This window comes from Psittacula echo (genome assembly GCF_963264785.1).
Source record: "Psittacula echo genome assembly, chromosome: Z".
Lineage (NCBI taxonomy): Eukaryota > Metazoa > Chordata > Aves > Psittaciformes > Psittacidae > Psittacula > Psittacula echo.
Window position 1 is genome coordinate 97,400,660 of NC_137742.1, and position 22,207 is coordinate 97,422,866.

Below are 22,207 nucleotides of genomic sequence, written 5' to 3' on the forward strand. Positions count from 1 at the left end.
CCTTCATTTACCCTTTGATCTAATAGGTTAAGGACATTTTGTGCTGTTCATTTTGGCTCATAATAGTTTTGAAGACATTTACATTTTAGAACAGCGATTTAAAATATATATAACAGCTGCTTTTTAAATAGAAAGTCTAATTATCCCTATGATTACATTCACTTTTGATTAGTATGCATACAAATTCCCACTCTCCTTGTGTATTCAAGCTGTGATCTGGATCACTTGTGCTAAGATAAAAATACAAAAGAATAGCTTGAGAAAATATATGGTTAGACCAGTACAAAAATATTTCAGAATATAATTTTTTTCTCTAAAATGCTTTGTTTTCCCTTTTAGTTACACACAGACCTGGATCCTGGCAGCAGCGAAATCAAGTATATTCTGTCAGGAGATGGAGCTGGAACAATCTTTGTGATCAATGACAAGACTGGAGACATTCATGCAATGAAAAGGCTTGACCGTGAGGAAAAAGCTGAATACACTCTAACAGCTCAAGCAGTCGACAGGGACACAAACCAACCTCTCGAGCCTCCCTCAGAATTCATTATTAAGGTTCAAGACATCAATGACAATGCCCCAGAGTTTGCTGATGGTCCATATCATGCCACGGTTCCAGAAATGTCTGTTGTAGGTATGTATGTCTAAACATTGACTAACTTTGTTTACTCACAGTTTAAACTATGCCAGAATGCCATTGAGTTGTTGATGAATAGTAAGATATTTATTATGTTGTTAGCATTAATTTGCATATTTTCAAATCTCTTCTTGGCCAAAGCTTTCATCTGCAGCACAATAGTAGAGTCCCTTAGTAGTAAGAAAATGACTAACAGATGTATTAATGTGTCTTTCTTTGTTCAACAACACTTTAATGGGCTAAATTTATATTCCTTTTATGATGCTGTATTGTTGTTGAGAAGGATTTATCAAGATTTGCTCCAACATGACACTCTAATCCTACTGATATTTTGTTGATGCTTAATTATGTGTTTATGTATTTTCATACACTGTTGTAACACTTGCTGTATGTTGACATTTTTTTTCTCTAAGTGCAACTGTAATCAGCCAAAAACATTGACATGAAAGATTCTGTGTCTGGGAATTGATGGTTAGACTCCAGAGTGGACTTAACCAATTAGCAATGAGATTTGCATAGAAGATGGAAGGGGAAAACAGAGAAAGCTGTGGGAAAAGATGGTGAAAAGGGAAATTAACTGGGTGAAAGCAGAGAAAAAGAAAGGAGTAAGAAATAATCTTCTTAATACATTTTACTTATACTTACTCATTTTGCTGGATTAGTGTGAATCTATTTCTTCATGGATTAATATAGTAGACTTTTTTTTTCCTACATAGTTTGTCTCTTTTTCTGAAATTGCAGATGTTTAAGTTTGTACTTAAGAGAGGTACACATTTATGCACTGAGGTCCTCAGTCCCTATTGACACATACATGTCAAGTGCAGGCATTCTTTAGCTGTCAACTAAAGCAAAGGGGAAGTAAACCCATCAAACCAAAAGACTCAATTTCAGGGTAATATAAGAATTCAATATAGTCAAAGACATCAAAATCTGGCCATGAAATGCAGAGTAAATTCTAATGTTTTCTAGTACTAAGTTGAGGATAATGTGCTTTTCAGCAAGTTGTCTGCGTCTGTTAAAGAAAGATAACTGAAGGAGTGCCAGGGCACTTTGTAAAATAAAGCAGCATCCTATCAAAAAGTTTCAAAACCATCATTCTGTTTTTCTAGTTAAAAACAGGAGGAATGGGAGGAGCCAGAACCATCGTCTCTCTCACATTAGGTAGAGTGAGCTATAACAAGTCATTTTCAAATGTAGGCACAGTGTGCTGGCTACACAGTGATAACCAAGGCTTCAATTTTTATCAACAATTCTCCAAGAGATTTTTGTATCTTGGTTGCATTGAATTGCTTGTGTCGAAACTGATATATGAGTTTTCAAGCCTGCATGTCAGTTCTTTTACCAAAACATAGGCTTAATTTGTGAAGTTTCTTCTAATTATACAGCAACAAAAGCATAATATGGACCTGCTTTCAGAAGATATTTCTGCTAAGCTGTAGGCAAGAAAATGGCTTAATTAAATAAAATAAATAAATTAAAAAAATGGGAATAGAAGGAGGAAGGAAAATTTAAGGCAATTAATCCTTCTATGAATTGGATTTGTCTGGTATTCTAGGAAAGAAAAAATGAGGATACTTGCAGACAAGAAAAGATGGTTTCTGATCACAGAAGCTATTACAAAAATAACTTATATCTGTATATGTGAACAATATTTGTAATCCCTAGTAGGAACATGGCCCCTATCCAAGGAGGATTCACTGCAAAGAAGATGAGGAATAAAACAAAACCAAAAACTTTGACAGGAAACTAGACCAGATGAATAAACATCTAGTTAATGAGTGAGGTTTAAAAGATCTCATAAGATCTTTTAATGAGAGCAGGGAAATAAAAGGTAAAACATTAATGAAAAAGGGAAAGTGAAACAATTGAGAAAAGTGTTAGGGTGAAAGAGGGGAAAAATGTAAAGAAAAATCATGCAAGATTAATTAAAATGTAAAACTTTATCTGGGAAAACTTTATAGTAGGAGATTGTGGAAGAAGTGACCAACATCTAGACGTAGATGTCAGTTTAAGGAATAATGAAACGGGCTGGCTTTCGGAGGATACTCTTTCACCTACTTTCCCTAGAGTGAGGGAAAAGGGTGAAGAGAAACAGTTGTTCACTGAACTGCCTCTGAAAAAACGTATTTCCACATTTTTGTGTATTCCTAAACTGCAGGAAAGAGTTTGGTCCAAAATGGGTTTATTCTAACACCACAAATACAGGTAAAAATTTATTACGGATCATCATGGAGGCCTATCATTTATTGCCTTTATTACTGAAACTATGCAAGTTTTGCACATTTATCGTTTGTGATCCTTGAACATTGCATGTTTGGGGGTTTTTATGTGACATTCCAGTATAGGTTGGGGAACGACCTGTTAGAGAGTAGTGTAGGGGAGAGGGACCTGGGGGTCCTAGTGGACAGCAGGATGACCATGAGCCAACACTGTGCCCTTGTGGCCAGGAAGGCCAATGGCATCCTGGGGTGTATTAGAAGGGGGGTGGTCAGTAGGTCGAGAGAGGTCCTCCTTCCCCTCTACTCTGCCCTGGTGAGACCGCATCTGGAATATTGTGTCCAGTTCTGGGCCCCTCAGTTCAAGAAGGACAGGGACCTGCTGGAGAGAGTCCAGCGCAGGGCGACAAAGATGATTAAGGGAGTGGAGCATCTCCCTTATGAGGAAAGGCTGAGGGAGCTGGGTCTCTATAGTTTGGAGAAGAGGAGACTGCGGGGGGACCTTATTAGTGTATATAAATATATAAAGGGGGAGTGTCATGAGGATGGAGCCAGGCTCTTCTCAATGGCAAACTATGATAAGACAAGGGGTAATGGGTATAAACTGGAACACAAGAGGTTCCACTTAAACTTGAGAAGAAACTTCTTCTCAGTGAGGGTGACAGAACACTGGAACAGGCTGCCCAGGGAGGTTGTGGAGTCTCCTTCTTTGGAGACATTCAAAACCCGCCTGGACACATTCCTGTGTAACCTTATCTAGGTGTTCCTGCTCTGGCAGGGGGATTGGACTAGATGATCTCTTGAGGTCCCTTCCAATCTCTAACATACTGTGATACTGTGATACATTCTTAGGGGTTCATGTTTTCAAGCTGTTTCTCTAAAGAAGCACAAACCTGCACACCTTTTGTTGGAAAACAAAGCCTAATTCTCATCTGCCGCTGCAAAATTTAGAGTATGTTTGCCATTGCATAACACAGATCATGAGTGAGCAGCATACACAGTCCAATCTGCAGCTTAATCCCTGATGGAACCAGATTTCAAGGCTGGAAGGTTGAAGATGAGAATGTAACCCCTTCAATAATGTTGCTGTTGCTATTTTCTTCTGCCTTTCTTTCTTAACCCACAGGTAGCACCATTGAGAGCTGTACTAAATGGTTGTCCATAGAGTATTTTATCTTACTTGAAATTTTGTTAAAATGACTTTCAACTTCTCTGCAATGTTTATGAGAAAACTGTCTCCTTTCAGAATTCAAGGATTTTCTTCTTTTTTTTCTTTTTTTTTTCCACACTGAATATTTCACTTCTATTATCCACTTACTTAATTTCCCTTAAAGAGATCTCCGCCCACTGCTAATTTCAGCCTTGACGTTTCTACAACACAGTCATTACTAGGCAGTGTTCTTATTCAAGATAAAGCAAAATTCTGTTAAACCCCTTTCCTCAAAATGCAATTCTGACTCCTGAAACAGAAGAGGAACTCACATGCTCTATATATAGTACTTATGTAATGAGGATGCAGTACAAGGCATTTTATTTTTGGACCTCTGTGTAAAGCAATGCATAAAATACAGATGAACACATTAACCTTTCATTGTTCTGTAATGTGATGTTGAGGTTCTAACACAATGCAGTTTTTCTGCTAGGTGCAATAAATACTGGTCTTCTGTTCCTTGGTAGAAGAGATGTATTATATGAACATCAGTGTTATTTTTGCATAGCTATCTATAACATGAATGCTACACTATGGTGGATGTGAAAACTGAATGTACATTCAAACTCTCTGTATGTGGTATGTATGAATGAGTGTGTGTGTGCCAGTATATGGAATTACCACACATACAAGGCCACAGTTGAGCCTGTTTGGGTTTTATGTTATGTATCAGTGATATCTAGAAAATCCTGCTTCCATAATAAAACAAAAGAAAGGGATTAGCATGACTTTCCTCCCACTGCTTGGTGCAAAGACGATTAGTATTGCACTGTGTTATCTCCTGTAGGAATGATGCTCACTTTTCAGCTGTCTTTACCGCACACACACCCACACGCATACTGAGTGCTGTGTATCGTCACTGTGTTGAATTATTTTGAAATCATTTATTTCTCTCTTTGAGGAACGAGAGGAGCACATTCTAGAAAAAGTTTTGAGAACTAAATAGAATTTTCCCTCATTTCATCCTTCTGTTCCTTTATTATTTTTTACATAATTCCTATATAATCTACCATAGTAAGCCCTGTTCCTTAACTCCAAAATGATGAATTTGCTTGTAAGAGCTAATAGTGTATATGGAGAATATATTCTTTGCTGAAACTGAGCACTCTACTCTTTTAATTCTGATACTAGTTTTCTTAAGGAGTTAAAGATCAAAAAGTGAAATCTGTGGAATCACTTCATTTTAACAGTGTTCCATTTCACAAATAGGAAATAATTCAATTTGCCTGTAAATCTTGCTTAATTACTTTTAGATTTAAAGGGACACACTGGGAATGAAACCCCGTTAAAACCTTTCAAAAAGAGATTCAGCTAAGCTTCTGGAAGGAAGCTTCTTTTTTTTTTCCTCCCATTTGTCTGTGGGCTCTGTATACATGCCTGCAGTGAAGATAGCGTATTATGTAAATGAATGAGCAATCTTAGAAGATCCACAAGGGTAATTGGAACTGGTCCTGTAGCTTATTTAAAGAAAAGAAAAGAAATCCAAAACCATCATGCAACCTCCCTCGAGTATGTTCTGTTTCTGTGTTACCTTCTCAGCTACACACAGATCCATGAATTCCCTGGAAGCATGCTGCAGAGGTGATAATGGGAGCAAAAGTGGATATTGTCTCCCTTAAGTTTCAGGATCTTTTTTTCAGAAGAGAATGAGGGGTGAAATTTCTTGATTCCTTTCTTAGTGAAGCCAAGAGTGTTTAGACAGCTAGTGACATGTTCAAAGACAGAAGATGACAGAAGTAGAGTGACAAATGTGTTGGTGAAATAAAAAAGGACACAGATGGAAAAAGAACAAAAGCCATAAGGGAAGAGAATTCTTTTATAGTTTGCCTGAATTAAGGTAAACAGACAAACTTTAATAATCTTGAAATATTAAGAATTCCCCTGAGGGTCATAAAAAAATCCATCTTAGAATACATACAGTGGAATTCAGTCTGCAGTTGCTCTAGAAATGCTTTTGGCTTTAGCACTTGAAAATATTAGTGATGTGAAAAAGTTTAGAATAATATTTTTGTCCTTAAATGCTTTCATGAAAATTATTTATCAGGGGGAAAAAGGTCTTTATTAGAAAATATTCAGGCTTTCATTTGAGTCAGAATATCAATTTCCAGTTTTGGCAGAAGCACATATACTTTGCAGTGTTTTCCAAAGCTTACCCTTGATTACACCATAGTAAATAAGAAACCATTCAATTCCTCCCAGAAGCAGAACAGAGTTATTCAGTATGGCCATGTATAGTAGAAGCACACTGCACAGAGTGTAGCTTTTATTTCTAGTTCTCTCAAAGGTATTAGTTCTTTTCCTGTTACAAATTGTTTGCAAAAGGACAAAATCTGCTTAATATGAAATGAACATGCAATGTCTGATATGAGTAGTAATAAAATAACTTGATAAATCATAAAGTTGCGATAAAAACCTGACCTGAAATGTTATCAAAATCAACCACACTGTCTTGCTGGGTCTTTTTTCCTATGTATTCATTGATTTTTAAGACACTGAGCATGACTGTTAAATCAATGATAGTTTGTCACGAAACTGTAGAGTAAAAGGACTATATTACTGGGGGTCAACTACAAATTAGCCCAAATGAAAGATGTAAGGAGAGTGCAAAAGCTAAGGAAAAACCTAGCAGATGTTGTAAAATATGGCAACAATGTAGCAGCTGTTAGAAAATGTGTATCTTCATGTTGTCTTGTTCCTCTACTTCTTCATCTTGTGCATAATCAAGTTCACTGTGGTACTGAACAGTGTTTTACGTGAGAGATTTATTTAGCGAATGTGCATTTGTTTAAAATCTCCTGTACATTCTGCATGACAGACACACAGTTCCAAAAGCAGTTGTAAGTAACCTTAAGTAATTCCTTAGAATATATTCAAAACCAAGACAGTCTTCTCCTTAAATTGACTTGTTATTGAGCCTTGAATAAACTTTTTTCTGACTGTGTGCTACTATTTTTGTACTTTCTATTTCTCATGAGGTCTGATTGAAAATGTCTTTATATATTGTTCTTAAGTGACCATTATGGGCTCTTGGACAACAGATAAAGTTATGATATTGCTCCTTAGAGGTTTATAATCTGACCTTGTGATTGCACAGACCTGTATTGTCCTATGTGTACTTAGCTAGTTCATTGACTTTACACAAAATTGTTAAAAACAGTGGCATTGCTTAAAACACTTTCTACCAGTGGTAGGAAGTAGTTGAATGTTCAGGTTCTGAAGACACTGCCTGATTCTTAGAAATAAACCCGAAATTATCTGTGCAAAGTGTAGAGGTATTAGAGTGCAGTGGTTTCTTAGACACAAACTGACATTTTTTCCCTCCATTAACTGTCACCAATTTGTCGCAAGTTTTCCATTTTTTGCACACATGCGTCCCCTTTGCACAAATGAAAACTCTGCAAATGGCACATAGCAAAGGTAAACTCCTCAGGAAAAAGCTGTTTGGACCAGACTTGAAGTCATAGTTCCTTACAGAGTTCATATAGAGGAATGCATCTTCCTATGATGGGAGGAGGACACACAGACAGGCATAGCTGTATGTTGATCATATGAGGGCAAAGCAGAGTAAATTTTGGCAGTCTTAGGTGCATGCTTCTCTAGTCCCATGTAATCTACAAGAATCTGTGCTACTATCATTTTTCCAGATGATTCTTGTCTTGTAGAAACAAACATCTTGTTCTTGTTGCAGGTATTCTGCTTCTGAAATTCTTTGTGGTTGCTTTCTCTTGTACATATCAAACAGATAATTTTATTTATGTTCTGTAACTACATGAAAATAAGTCTTTGACTCAGGTTTACAAAACATTATTTTTTGATTGCAAGTTTAAATCTATTCTTGGCAGGATTTTTCACAATTTTTCCAAATTTCTAATTAAAAAGGTGTTTCAAACAGTGATAAGGTGTTTATTTTGCAGGCTTTGAAAGCATGCTATTTCATTTTTCCAAACAGCTAGGCTTGTGACATGAGCCCATTTGCTGACCAGTTAATGATGCCTAAGTGGAAAACAGACAGATGAGAAGAAGTAGACCAGTAGAGTGACAGACTGAGTCTCTATGAAATGCCACAGGACTGGAACATACTTTGTCTTTTTTCAGTTCTAGGAAATGCAGACAAGTTCTCACCACAAGGTGGGAAGTTCTAGGTCAGAAAATTTCATTCAGTGTGTTAATATTGTCACAGAAATTTTTTACTAGTAGAACTTATATCACTCTGTTAACACAAAAGTTTAGCTTTAGAGCAGTGGGGACCAATACTCCTTAAAATCTATTAATTCATATGGCCTGTGTAAGACATCTCGTTGATGGACACACTTGACATTTGGGGAAATCAGATTCAGAAACAACTCAGAATACATTTTTTTTCTGGCACTGGTCATTCCGCACCCTGCCCTGAATTGGTAAGTCTGTCTTTGTTTAGTTGCTGAATCTACAGCACTTAATGTTTCTTCATGAATACAGATAAGCAGTTGCCTGTGGAGCTGATGTGAAAGCCATATTGACATGAATCAGCTGGTAGAGTACTGCTGGGCAGCTGATTCAACTGTACCCTTTCCCTGGGGCTCAAAAGGTCTCTGCTGCCATATGCTTGCTCCACAGTGGCCTGAGGGGGCAATATTTCAGAGTCTGTTTTTGCAGCCTTTATGGTTGCTGGCATTGTAGGCTTCACTTTACCAAACAAAACAAGCAGAGGATCAAAGCTGCAAGATTATGCCAGCCGTTTTCTGCTTTCACAACAGCAAGTTATAAATGAAAGAGTTTCTGCAATAAACAGCTAGGGCTACTTTATGATTTATGTATATTTTTATGCAATATACTTGAGCATAACCTGAAACTTCCATTGAAATCAACAAGCCCTACGGTACTGGGTTTTTTTCCTGCTTGGAAATATAGTCTACAGTGATCATCCAATTTTACTGTCTTTGCCTGGGGACCTCGCAAAGTGAATGCTGATGAAATAGTCAATTGATTAGAGACAAGCAGTCTTTCAAAAAGTCCTGAACAAAGGCACAGCTATTTCCCACATCTCTCACAAATATCAATTAATATTCTATAGTGAGGGTGATATTTGAAGGGAAAAAAAAAAAAAAAAAAAAAAAACAAACCAAAAAACCACAACAACAAAACAACAAAGCAAAAAAAACAAAAGCATTAAAAGAAAACATAATTCTTTAAGCCAAACATAAAATATATTTTACCCTTCTACTATTGCCTGTGATGTTGCAGACTGTATTCTAATCCTAACAGTCACCCAGGGGAATTTATAAAGGAATACCTGCAGGCTTTCTAATGGAACCATCTTATAAGTTGTAGCAAGAAAGAACTGCCAACCTTAAAACTGAAAAGTCAGTGTCCTTACTTATTAGATTCATGCAAGCTAAATCTAAGCAGTAGGTAACATCAGCATGGGTAATTGCCAAAGAGTTATCTGTATCACTAGCTGTGAATATATATTTCTGATGTAAAACATATTTTTTTCCAAAATATCATGTTAAAAAAGCAGCATCAGAGTTCTAAAACAATCAATGTATACACAAAAAATTGTAAAATATGCAACTTATTAGATTTCACAGTCACACTTTCTACAGTCCTCATTATACAGCTGTAAAATGCTGAAGGCTGCCAGCTTGCTCCATTGTCTGTGAGCTGTACAGAAGGCATTTTTCTCCTATGCATAGCAAGCACCTTTTGTACTTCTGCAGTTACACATTTGCATACAATATATTTTTTCCCATTTCTCTCACATAATAAAAAGTCCTTAAAATGATGCATGAGAAATCTAAAAACATTGTGTGTTACACATGGTAGGATATTCAGCTGTTCAGAGATTTTGACTAACACACATAATGCATGCTATTAACATTTTTTAAAGATTTCATTAGCTTTCTAAACTATCTACCCTAAAAATTGCATTAAAATATATGTAGCACTTGAAAGAAACAACTTGGATACCTCTTCTGCTTATGGACCTAATGACTCAGTATATCAGATGTATATGGTGGAAACAGGAAAGGGTTTCTTGCGTTTTCTTGCGTGGTACTAAATAATATTTTGTAGTGGTTATTTCCTACTGTTGATCAAGCTGCTTCTGTTGAATTCTTTCAGATCCCTTTATTAAGCCTGATTTTTCTGGTGTTAAAACTTTTGGTTTAGACTATCAAGCCTTTGGGGCAGCATCTGCCATTTCCTGTAGGTCTGTAGAATAACTGGATTCTGAAATTATTTTTGCTGTGCATTTCAGTGACATTATATGTGACTACTTACATAAAACAAACAGGTAACGCTTTGTTGCTCTAAGCTTTTAGTTGTATAAAACTGAGTATGAAATATATCAATTGTAGTTTATTTCAGAAAATATATACAATTGTCTATATAAGTGCACATAGCTGTTTGTATGTATACAGATATATATATATGGAAATTCATGTAAATGAAAACAAAAGTCTTGCAAGATCTGTACTTGTCCTGCATGTTGGTGAGTCAGCTTACATGCTTGAAGTTCCTGGACTGTAAGTATTGTAGACTGGTGGAACCTGTTTTTCAGTACATATACAGAAGGAAGTAGTCATACAATTGAAGTTCAGGCATTCATGCTAGCTGGCTGATTTAATTTGTATTCTTCTCTGGTCAACCAGGAAGGAAGGGTCTCATGAGAAGGACAAATCTGTCTTCCTCTCTTAGACAGAGCACAAAGCAAGTGCACCTAGGTACCGAACTTAGCCAGTTGAGCCTAAAACTGAGTTGTATAAATAACCCTCTTTTCATTCTTCCTTACCTTAATCATCATAAACAAGATCATGACAGCATCACAGTATTTCACTACTTAGAGTCAAATAAATTACAGCTGGGAAAGACAAATTACCCCATTAGTTAATCTTCCTGTCTTTCTAGGGTTTTCCCTTAGAATACATTATCTAGCATCCTGTGCAATAGAGCGAGCTCTTCAGGGAGGAGGATTCTGTTATTTCCCTTGGGGACCTATTCCTCCTTGTACAATTTCTCATTGTAGGGAAGCTTTTGTTGTTTTTCTCTTTGCAGAAGATTAAATGAAGTCTTGTATCTATGTATTTGTATGGCTCTCATCACCCACATATCAGTGTTACATCTGTAAAGTACACACATTTTTTTTCTCATTTCTCCCTCTGTGAGTGGCTGTACTCAGGTTTCTACTGTATATACAAAATACATGCTGACCTTCCTGTCTTTTTAGCATGGCAAGCATAAGTTGCCCATTTTTCCTTTAGTGAACCGTTCTGGCCCATATCTCTTAACATTTACCACTGCTTAGGATGTCATCTTCCACCTCCATTGTTTCTTCATCACTGAAAGGAGGCCACTGGACACTTAAAAGCCAAATACCTCCTATTTCCAAATACATACCTATTTCTCACATGCTTTTCTTTAAGTGCAGGAAGATTCCATGAAAAACTTATGCAAGATATCTGTTGTCTCTCTGTTCTCAAAGCAGTCCTTAAAACTTGTCTATGATGTCTATGTGCTGTAGGCACTGTCAAGTAGGTGTGCTAACCAAATGGCCACTAACCACTGTCTGTTGCCTGCATTGCTTCCCAGGATGATTTGCATTTTCTTGTCATCTGCATTTGCCCTTCCTGGTGCTCAGCTCTTGAAGTCCTTGCGGACTTGCGTTATAAGACCTGATCTACCTGCTGGTCTTTTAGAGAAATAAATTAGCTATTAATAATAATAAAAATACATTCGAGTACTGATGTAGAAGGTAGGAGCGAAATAAGGTATGATCTGCAAAAAAACCCTCAAAACACCCATGCAACATATCCACATATATATGTGTGTATATCTGCATAGACACCAAGCTATGCAATTTACAATACCAGTGATAATATTTTATGTGTGTATTTTGCATATGATAACAAGTTCTGAAGTGCATTACACAGATTTCTATTGCACATACATTTTCTTTATTTGGTTGGTGAAATCTCTAATTCACAGATCTTGTGTTTAGAAATGGTCTCATATAGAATAATACAGGGTAATAAGACTTAAAACTGTGTTTTTGTATTAAAAAAAAAGAACAATGAAAAACAAATAAGAATAAGTTTCTTCAGCTTTGAGGTAGCAATAATTTACATGTCAAGAAGTTATACAGGTTTTTATGAGATTATTGCAGTTTTATTCAATAAAAAATTGTTACCATGACAACTGTCATACTACCTGTGAGATTATAGCAAAGAAGGACAGAGAAGAAAAGACTTCATTTTGGAAAGAATGCTTATCTGACCTGCTGAATACAAGCAATGCTTTGCTTTGACCACTGCTGACTGCACAGCTACTATCAACCAAATTCAAAATCCAGCTAGAGATTTTGAAGCACAGTGATCCTCTTAGAAAAACAAAACAGTTAGTAAATAATGGTAGGTCTTTTTTTATGCAAATGTACCCTTAATGCCCTGTCACATTGGTAATCAGATCTTCTGAATGAAACAGAGATTTCAGCCTGTCAGGATTTGGGAAGAGTAGAAGACAGAGTGAAGGAGACCAAAAAGGGCATCAGAGAAGCAAAGAATGCTTCCTAGATGTTCGCGGAAAAATGAGAACACATAGTCCCGCTAGGTTGCATTATGATCACATTTTTTGTTTTTACCAGCCATTACAATATTTCAACAAAATGGTTGCTTCATTGAATATGGATTGATGTAAATTTCTAGCACCAACAAACTGTGCGTTACCTTTTCTAGAACATGCAAGTTGGTTTGGGGTTTTTTTTCCTGTATGAGCATTCCACTGCTACACCAAAAAAATTTGCTTTCCTACTCCCTGTGGCAGCATATATATTTTTCTTTCTGACTAATGTGCAGAATCTGTACCTTGACTTGCACATAAAAATACCAGCAAAACAACAGAAGTGCATTAGCTAAGCACACACATCTTATTTTTATGATGGCTTTTAATCTTATTTTACCAGCAAACAGAGGCTTTCTTACCTAACCATATAAAAATACTTCTATTGTTAATTACATTTCTGATTGCTAGCCTGTTGCAAAGAGAAACTATGAAACCTGACACTAACAGTAAAACAATCAGCAATGGTTAATGGCTAAATCACATTAGAAGTGTTCATTAATTAAAATCTGTTGAATCTCTTTGCACTCCGTATTTAATCACAGGGTTATTATCATTGCAAAAGTATACCTCAGAAAGAAATGCAGGAAGTTTTTCAATTGAACATCTTAAAATTTGCCTCATCTCTTTAAAAAATGGGTTTGTTTCATATAAGGTAATATTAGATGCATAAAGTAAAAAAGAAACAGTGACTATGTTGTTGGGTCAGATTATATAAACCTGCTATATTATTGTAATTAGGACAACAGTGACTTGGCCTATAATAGTGGCTTTCTTGTAAAAATGGCACCATTTCAAATTTATAGTCTCTAGCTAAATGAGTTTGTTGTAGCATTAACAAAGAAACAAATGCAAGCCAAATGCAGTCAAAATTAAACACAAACAGAAGCCACAGTTGTTTGTTTGCTGGGTAGAGCCCAGAACGTTGGTTTTCAAAGAGCATTTATTTAATAAATGCTCTTCCCTGCATTCTTACTGCTTTTTCAATGCAAAAATTTTATCTTTAAATCTTTAAGCACATTATGCATGTAAAAATATTTATGTGCATGTAGTTTATAACTGCAGTGTGTGTAGTGGAGTAAAATCCTACTTAAATATTGATAATCCAAAGCTCTAGACTGCAGCACAGAGAACTCTGCTGTGTTTGGGAGATTGCCTAAGTAACAGCCATGGTGGCTGTGAGTTTCTTTTTTCTGCATTGTTTTTCACCCTCGAGAATCTCTCAGTTCTCCAAATCTTTCATTCCTGATTAGTTGAAAAGGGTTCTGTCACTTGTCTAGGTGGGATAGGTTGCTACATCTTCTGGACACTTAGCATCCTGCAGTGGAACCAGAGCAGCACTGGTGCAGCAATATCATCTGCAGGTGCAGAGGGGACAGAGTTCACTTCTTTATATACTTCGTATTGCCAGTGTGAACATATTATTGAGGCACATTTCACCAAGAAGATTTGATTCAAGGCATAAAACCAGAAAAAATCCAAATTAAAGGTGATAGAATTTAAACTGTGCAAAGCTTGACTAGTTTCAATAGTGGAAGTGATGTCTGTAATTTTTATTTTGTGATTGCTTGCATCTTTCATAAACAATTTTCATCAATAAGATAGTTGGGAGCAAATTATGGAATTTGACAGACCTTCTCAGAACTGTGTTATGATGGTCAGAAATGAAGTGCTGAGTGGCAGAGACTGGAAGTGTAAGAAATTGATTTCTGGGAGCTGAGAGAGTATTTTATTTTTCCGTTCCCTTCATTACTTTTATTAGGTGAGATTACAGTCACACTTCAAGTGACCTGTAAGGGAAAGAAAAAGAAGGGTATGCCATTTCCCCCTTTTTTGTATATAAACAGGGAATTGGAATACTGACTACTACATATGTATTTTTAATGTATGTGTAAATTTCAGATAAACTTGGGTCTTCAAAAAGTGATATTTTTTATCACCAGAAAAAAGTCTTGAGAGCTGAGCATCAGGATTGGAAGCAATGTTAAACACTGTTTGACTCTTTTTATTAAGGTGTATTCAACTTTAATGTCTAACAAACACGTGGGCTAAATGATGCATTTATCAAAGAATCAGCATACCTATTTGAGTTTTGAAATCTTGAAATAAATATCTATAGAAGTCTTCAGTAATTCTCAAGTGAAATAAGAAAAGAATAGACATTATATATCAAATCTTTCTAAACAAGCAGTGTAATTATTTCTGAAGTCCTTTGAAATGAGATCCAGCTAGACAAATCAAACAAAATCTCACAAAAGTCAACAATTTCACTCCTTTATTTTCCTTTGTGTATAAGCTATATAATGGAAACAAAGTGGAACAGCCTAGATGAAATACTCTTACAAAAATTTTCACTAATCTGTGATAAGCCTTACCTTATTCCAGCCCTGTCCAGTTGTATGATGTCTGTGCAAACCTCTTCTGTCTTAAGAATATTGAAAAACAAAAGTGAAACCTAGTACTTCACCTGCTGTTTGAGGTGTACTAGTTGAAGAAACCACTGACCTCTGCACTCATATTTGGTATCACACATGGGGCAGCAGTTGTGAACTGCAGGAAATGCCCTACTGGGATGATGGGGCCAGAGCCTGAATTCTGCCAGAGGGGAGGTATGGCTTGGCTAGGACATTGCTTTGTCTAGGGACAGCAAAATAGAGAACTTGTAACTGGTGTATGAGTTACAGAAGGTGAGCCAACAAAACTTAAGTATGTGAGACAATTCTAGTAGCTACATCTCTTCATGCTTTATAGTTACTGTGGGCAAGCTACAAAGGGTCCTTTTGTACTTCTGTTCCTGCAGCAAACTCAAGCTTCCTGAATACTTCCTTGTCATTGTTCCCTATTTCAATTATTCTCTGTAGCCTACGCCATGGCCTCTGAGTGTGCCCCATGGTTGCTTCCCTGTTACTGTTTTTATTCTCTTATATGTGCAGGAGGTTACTCACAATATCATCTATAGGCTGAGGCTGTTGTACTTGCTACAAGGCTGGTGTCCTCATTTGTATCACCTACCCCCTTTATCACTTTCACTCAGAGCCACCAGGCATTGTCTGTTAGTGTCTGGGTACACAGCAAAATTTGTAATTGGTTAGAAAACAAACTTCTGATCTTAGTTCCTTACAAACTAACCATCAGGTTGAGGATAAAGTCAATATCCCATGCCTCGTGACAGGTTAAAGATTATTATATGAAATGTTAGGTATAAGACCACCTTTCAACATAAAAAAGAGTTAAGCTTCAAACCATACAATTTATGTGTTAGTAAGAACAGGCTCAGGAAGCATCTGTCAAAGATAGATGCAACATAATATTCTTCAGAATTGCATTCCTGTTCAACACAGTAACCATCAGCTGCAGGTTGTGTGGATTCTTCTGGACCCTGCTGAGCAGCAGGAGAGATGTTGGTGAGGCACTTCACTGCCAGATGGGGCCACGGTAGAGCTTGCGTGACAGCCAGTTGATCTGCTTTCCTTCATTGAGGTTCTTCCCCTGTAACAATGGATAGATTTATTCCAGTAGCCAAAAGAAATGACCAATACAAATCACACACAATTTTTTTTTTCTCTAGTGAGATGCATTTCTGCAACCCACGTTACCTTCCCTGGTAATTACCCCATTATTCCTATGCAGCAAACCTGCTACAACCTCAGACACTATAGAACTAACACTCCTTAAGTGAGGTATTATCCATTCCTCTAGACATCACAGATCCTGCTAGCACTATATCTTGCCCCGATGTTTGATGTGGCCAGGTGAGAAAGCATGAAATGGAAACTATTGGCTCATATGCAAATTATCTATAAAAATGTAAACATTCTTCTAAATAATTTGCATGTGCTATAACGCACAGAACTGCCCAAAGCCATGGCAGCAATGTGCCATACAAAGAAAGAAGAAAAGAAAGTGCAGTGCAAGGACATGCCATCACCTTCCACTTTAGTTTACTCTTCCTACCCTGAAGTGACCTGTAATTTGTATAGAGCAGCACACAGTGCTAGAAGGAAGAGAAGACTATTTTTATTGGCATATACAGAAAGGGAGAAGAGGAGTATTTTGGTGGGTGCTATGATTCTTTTCCTTTCTGAACATAAGAATATAATTCAGCCCTTAATCTCTCTTCTATGGTTGCTTTCTCTCCCTCAGTAGATACTGCTGTTATTGTTAATCTAATGAATGTCATCATTATATTTTTAAGGCATAAAAAAAAAAAAAAAAAGTCTTTGCAGCAAGCTTAATGTAACTGACTGAATTTCATTCAATTTTGTTTCTTTCAGGAATGGCAAGTGTTGTGTTGCCTAAGAAATAAAAAAAAGAGCAATTTCCTTAATTTTTTTTTCTCCCCCCCTTTTTTTCTTTTTTTAGTCAGACTATGGAATTTATAACTCTGGTTAGACAATGGCCTTCTTGGTGGCAGAGACTCATTTCAGACACAATAGCTGTTGTCCTAACTCTGTCACTGTGGCCACATCAAACCATTATTGTGGCTGCAAGCCAAGCGAAGAAATAAGACTCCTTTTTGTTATTGTTTTTCTATGTGGTCTGTGTAACTTGGCAGGGTTCTTTCAAATGTGATTTCACAAGTCTCAAATGCAACATATTATATTGTATTATTAACCTTGCGTTTCGTATCCCTTTGATATGATTCCGTTGCAAATGCTTGAAGTCTACACAGATCTATCAGATAGCTTTAAATGTATTCTACAGAGAAACGTTAAATAATACAGCTACTAAAAGGGTTTTTCGTTTACCTAGAAATTCAGTCTGCTGGCATATACCATATTGAAGGAAAATGTTTTGTTTGTGTTCCAGAATTAATGTTGTAGGTAGTTAGTGATCATTTGTGTGTGGGGGGGGTGTTTATTGTTGTCATGCAACTTACAAAGAAATAAATTTTTGTTTCAATTTATTTTTTGAATGTTACAGAACTTTCTAGTAAGAGTGTAAACATTAATTTTGTATATTCTTTTTTATTTAGGCACCTCTGTTACTAAAGTAACAGCTACAGATGCAGATGATCCAGTTTATGGAAATAGTGCCAAGCTGGTTTATAGCATTCTGGAAGGACAGCCGTACTTTTCTATAGAGCCACATACAGGTAGGTGTCTATGAATATAAATCCCTGGGTAATAAAATGGCCTCAAGTTATGCCAGATTGTTTAGATTTGATATTAGGAAAAAAAAAAAATTCATCACTGCAAGGGCTTTCAAACACTGGAAGAGGCTGCCCAGGAAAGCAGTGGATCCACAGTTGCTGGAGGTATTGAAAGATATGTGGATGTGGCACTTGGAGGTGTGGTTTAGTGGTAGACTTGGCAGTGCCAAGAACCTGATGATCCTAAAGGTCTTTTCCAATCTAAAAATTCTATGATTCTATTTACACCAGTGACTGCTTCTCACATGTTTCATATAATATACATAAACTGAGATGGTAAGTGAATGTCTGTCAGTAATCATAGAATCACAGAATCATAAAGTAGGGTTGGAAAGGACCTTAAGATCATCAAGTTCCAACCCTCCTTGCCATGGGCAGGGACACCTCACACTAAACCATGCCACCCAAGGCCTTATCCAACCTGGCCTTAAACACCGCCAGGGATGGAGCATTCACAACTTGCTTGGGCAACCCATTCCAGTGCCTCACCACCCTAACAGTAAAGAATTTCTTCCTTAAATCCAATCTAAACTTCCCCTGTTTAAGTTTGAACACATTACCCCTTGTCCTATCACTACAGTCCCTGATGAAGAGTCCATCCCCAGCATCTTTATAAGCCCCCTTCAGATGCTGGAAGGCTCCTATGAGGTCTCCACGCAGCCTTCTCTTCTCCATTAATTTTAATTTCCATTAAAAATTAGTTTCTTTCTTGATTGGATGGATTGGGGAAAAAACATGATACTGAGTGTTGGTATGAAGTTTTATTAGCTTGCAATTAGGATGACTTTATTTCTCTGTGGCTTTAAGGACTTGAAAGTAATCTGAAGGAACTGCCAATAAACCCATTCCCTCTTGTTTTCTATACATATGTCATATTTACAGCAAATTCACTTTGTTAAATTTGATAAGTGTTTATTAAAGTGATTTGATACTATTTCTTATATTCTTTCACCTGTTACTAGAACCTGGTTTTGATCACTGTGACCTCCTAAGGAGTAGAAAGCTGTAGCTCATTTTTAAACATTCACAAAAAAATCTGGATTTATATGACCACAAAGGATTAAATAAAAGTAAAAATTCCTTGTCCTCGTGCAAATTAGCAAAACTATGAAATAAATGCTACAAGAAATTATTAAAGGATGCTTTTGATAGATCAACTGTGTTACATCTTCTCACCAACATTAAACATAGTATTCATAGAATCTAAAAATTCTGGAAGTTTTTTAAGTTTTTCTGGTGAGATTGCATGGAAAAATTATTTCACATTCCTAGAAATGTCCTAACTTGCAAGGACTTCAGGTAAATAATATAGGTTGATAAATAATAGATTACTGGATGAATCCATTAAAGGATTTTCTTCTGGTTGAAGTACAGCTATCCTAAATGTGAATACAATCCCTGGAATGTGATTCACTATTTTATCTTAATCTCCATGTAAAGTAGAAATTTACAAAGAATAACTTTAGAACAGCATAATGGAAAAACAGTAGCTTGTTTCAAAAATAAGTATGTCAAGAAGCTGTTCTTAATGAGTTCATGCTAGCTGATTTGTCACAAGTGATTTGGAAATATAACTCTGAACAGACCCCTGACCATCAGGTATCAAAATATATGATTTGGTTTTCTTTAATATTACAAATTATTGAATGCAGTAATTACTTGAGTTAGCTGTCTTAATTAGAGGGGTTTAGCTGTAAGCTTTTTCTCAGTTTCTACTAGGGCAAGTTACTGCTTTGGTACGGGAACACACATAGCTTTCACAGAGGAGCTCAGAAATGTGTTCTTCACTTACACAGAAGATTTTTCAGTTCTTTTTCACAAAAGTAGCCTGAAAGAAATATTCTAAATATAAAAATATCTTTCATTTTACTCAGATCTATTATTTCTATTGCATGAAAACCTTATGATTAATCCACTGAAATAACTCTTCATCACCTAGGAAAGTGATTTCTATTATCATGAAAGCCAGAGAAAAATCCAAAGCTTTTTGGTGAATCTGAAAATCATGATTCTTCTCTTGTTTCACTAGAATCAAATTTCCCCCAAACCTTCCTTTCCAGTTACAAATATTCCTTTGAGTAACAGTTCAGTTACCGTGAAAATGACATTAGTTTCTAAAGGGAATTTAGTCACAAAGAATTCAGCTGTGGCTTTGCCACAGTCCCTGAGTAAGTGGCTTCATATTACAGAGCTGCTTCTGAATTAATAAGTGGTTTCTAGATTCCTCATTTTTATAGATTCTCATTTTTCTTCTGTAGAAGACATCTCTTATATTCTTCTCTAAACCATTGCAACTACATGAGTTTATGTACTGAGGCCACACTTTGTTTCTTTGCCGTACCTATGTAATGGCCTTCATCTGTAGAGTAACTACCATACTAATCTTACAGCTGCCCACCAAAGAGTTTGTTAAATTCGGAGAGTATGCAATTGTTCTGTGACTTTAGATGGACCTATCCAGCGCTTGCAATGCTTTAAAATTTGCAGAATTTCCTTTTGTGTCTGACATGCATCTTCATTCACTTAAAGAAATCTTAGCCATCCGTATTAAATGTTAAATTGTGTAGAGCCCTTCAGCATGTATTTGTTTAGGATATGTAAACAATAAATATATATAAAAGTCTAGTCATTAAGCAAGCCAGATGCAGGTAGTTATATAGAAAGTGAAGCCTTATATTGCACAGGGTGAAAAAGATTGCTGTAAAACCCAGCAGCCTTATAGTTGTGGTTTTTGTGAAGAAAAGTGTGTTCAGAAAATGTAAAGAACTATGCAGAATAATTTATTTTCCTTTTTTTCGTTTTTTTTCCTTATTTGTAATTTCTAGCACAAGAATTTTGTATGGAAGGTATGAGCAAGAGTTTATTACATACCAGAGAGAGTTTTATAGGTTGTTACAGGCAGTCTCAAAATGCCAATAGTATTATGATAAGATAGCTACAATTTTGCAGTAGCTTGTGACACTGTGTATTTCACCTTTTAAAGTCAGTGGTGCATAAAACAGGCACACTTGTTTAGCAGCTATATAATTTGCACAGTAGTGTTGATACCATGGACAGAGAGAGTGGAAGGTGCATTTTAACAAAAGAAAATGTCCAGAGGAAATAGAAAGTATGTATGATGTTTGACTGAGATTTTTTAGATTTATCAAACCTTAGCAGTGTGAGCCATCACAACTCTTAGTAAGCTGGATGCGAAAACACATTATCTTACACGTTTGTATGCAGCAATTTGGAACCTCATGTGGGAAGATGTTTCGATACTACTGTGACAGTGTGCAAATTAAAACAGAACAAACAGGTACAGTAGTGTCTTATCCAAAAGAATCAAACCTGAGAGTGATCCTCCAAGCATGGTAGATACTTCAGGGTTTGGGGCTTGTTTAAGCTTTATTGTTGGAGGGATGTGAATGTGTATATAGCTACATTTTCTCTGTGGTTACATTTCAATAGTATCCCAGCTAAGTTGAAAATCTTTCCAAATAATTTAAAACACAGTTGTTTCTGAACACAGGTATTGTGTCTAGAATCATGTCTTTCCCCAAATGGAATCTCTATTTTAAGAAATCGTAGAATCATAGAATAGTTAGGGTTGGAAAGGACCTTAAGATCATCCAGTTCCAACCCCCCCTGCCATGGGCAGGGACACCTCACACTAAACCATGCCACCCAAGGCTCTGTCCAACCTGGCCTTGAACACCGCCAGGGATGGAGCATTCACAACCTCCCTGGGCAACCCATTCCAGTGCCTCAACCACCCCAACAGTAAAGAATTTCTTCCTTATATCCAATCTAAACTTCCCCTGTTTAAGTTTGAACACATTACCCCTTGTCCTGTCACTACAGTCCCTGATGACAGTCCATCCCCAGCATCCTTGTAGGCCCCCTTCAGGTACTGGAAGGCTCCTATGAGGTCTCCACGCAGCCTTCTTTTCTCCAGGCTGAACAGCCCCAACTTTCTCAGTCTGTCTCCATACGGGAGGTGCTCCAGTCCCCCGATCATCCTCATGGCCTCCTCTGGACTTGTTCCAACAGTTCCATGTCCTTTTTATGTTGAGGACACCAGAACTGCACACAACACTCCAAGTGAGGTCTCAGGAGAGCAGAGTAGAGGGGCAGGATCACCTCCTTTGACCTGATGGTCATGCTCCTTTTGATGCAGCCCAGGATACAGTTGGCTTTCTGGGCTGCGAGCGCACACTGCAGCTGGCTCATGTTCATTTTCTCATCGACCAACACCCCCAAATCCTTCTCCACAGGGCTGCTCTGAATCTCTTCTTTGCCCAACCTGTAGCTGTGCCTGGGATTGCTCCGACCCAGGTGTAGGACCTTGTACTTGTCATGGTTAAACTTCATAAGGCTGGCATCAGCCCACCTCACAAGCGTGTCCCATGGACTTG

General features: G+C 36.9%; 1 protein-coding gene across 1 annotated transcript in view; it reads left to right on the forward strand.

The window, feature by feature from the left end:
• CDH8 (cadherin 8) overlaps positions 1-22,207 on the forward strand; it is a gene marked incomplete at its 3' end in the record, with an annotated part of 134,313 nt that overhangs the window by 40,682 nt on the left and 71,424 nt on the right. The window contains exons 2-3 of the mRNA XM_080636559.1: positions 340-634; positions 17,634-17,753. Of these exons, the coding sequence (XP_080492685.1) occupies positions 340-634; positions 17,634-17,753 (415 nt within the window). The remainder of the gene's footprint in view (positions 1-339; positions 635-17,633; positions 17,754-22,207) is intronic.